Below are 1216 nucleotides of genomic sequence, written 5' to 3'. Positions count from 1 at the left end.
GCACCATGACGGGGGGGGGGAGGCGAGAGAGTGGCCGGATGCGAGGGAGGGGGGGCGGGGAAGGAGGAAAGGAGGGGAGAGGGGCGAAGGGGCCGAGAAGCAAGAGACGGGGGGAAGGGGGAGCTCGTTGGCGGCTACTATGGAGGGCCTAGCCAGGTCCTGGCGGGGCCCGAAAACTGCCCCCCCCCCCCGTTCTCTCGGGCGCGGAGGTGGAAATCCCGGCGGCAGAGTGCCAGTGCCCTGGGGGCCATTGCGTCCAGGTCCTGGCGGGGCCCGAAAACTCCCCCCCTCCCCCCAGCCCGCCCGTCTACCCCGCCTGGTCCCTCTGCGCCGGAGGTGTTCCCCGGCGGCGGCCAATGTCGCGGGCTGGAGGAAGTGCCCAACGGCCGCGTCCTCCTCTGCCTGAGCAGATGAACGGGTGTCGGCGGCTGGAGGAGGATGGCGGTCGAGCGCTCCGGGGCTCTTGCGTCAGGGCGCCAGCGGCCCCGGACCAGGCCCGTCGCCGGCCGGCTGACACAGCCCCAGAAGCTTCTGTCTCTCTGGCCCCACCCACGCCCACACCCGACCGGACAGCACCCACCTCCGGACGGGGGCGGGGGAAAGAAAACACCGGCACGATGTCCCGGGGCATTTTCTCGCGCTATGGCTAGTCCCCCTGCGCGGAGCTTCCCGCGACGTCCCCTCCCGCCCCCGCCCCCCCTCCGGTGGATGAATCCGGAACGCGACCAGGCAGCTCAGGGACCGTGCTGGAGGCTCACGTGCACCGCCGCCACTCCAGAACGGCCTCACTGACACGTCTCAAGACACTAGTCGCCCAGGGGGGGGGGGGGGCGAGAGAGACACCGACTAGCCGGTCTCCCAAGCAGGGCCCCGGGGGAGGGCGCGCCCATCCCCAGCGGCTCCCGCGTCGACGGTCACCAGGGCAGTTGGCACCTCCAGGAGGCCGATCCACCTGCCTCCAGACCGGTTCAAGCATCCTCCGGGGGCGCCGATCGGCCTGCCCCCACCCCCCGTCCCCCACCCATCCCGAGCTCTGACAGCCAGGGGGGGGGGGGGGAGGGGGGGGCTCCTCCAAGGGACGAGGCCCGGGGACAGGCGATCGTTCCCCCGGCGCCGGAAGTCACCGGGCGCAGGTATTTCCGAGCCCGGCCCGCGGCCGAAGCCGCGGCCGCACGCGTCACCCCCCCACCCCCGGACAGAGACCAGCCCCCCCCCC

At 73.2% G+C, this 1216-nt stretch overlaps 1 protein-coding gene across 1 annotated transcript in view; it reads right to left on the bottom strand.

Annotated features, from left to right (window-relative positions):
- Nucleotides 1-7, bottom strand: part of H696_04862 (20S proteasome subunit alpha 3) — a gene marked incomplete at both ends in the record, with an annotated part of 1478 nt that extends 1471 nt beyond the window's left edge. The window contains one exon of the mRNA XM_009498726.1: nucleotides 5-7. Within this exon, the coding sequence (XP_009497001.1) occupies nucleotides 5-7 (3 nt within the window). The remainder of the gene's footprint in view (nucleotides 1-4) is intronic.
- Nucleotides 8-1216: the final 1209 nt, after the last annotated feature.

This window comes from Fonticula alba, assembly GCF_000388065.1.
Source record: "Fonticula alba strain ATCC 38817 unplaced genomic scaffold supercont2.8, whole genome shotgun sequence".
Lineage (NCBI taxonomy): Eukaryota > Rotosphaerida > Fonticulaceae > Fonticula > Fonticula alba.
Note: the sequence above shows the minus strand (reverse complement) of the source record. Positions and strands in the feature narration are given on the sequence as shown.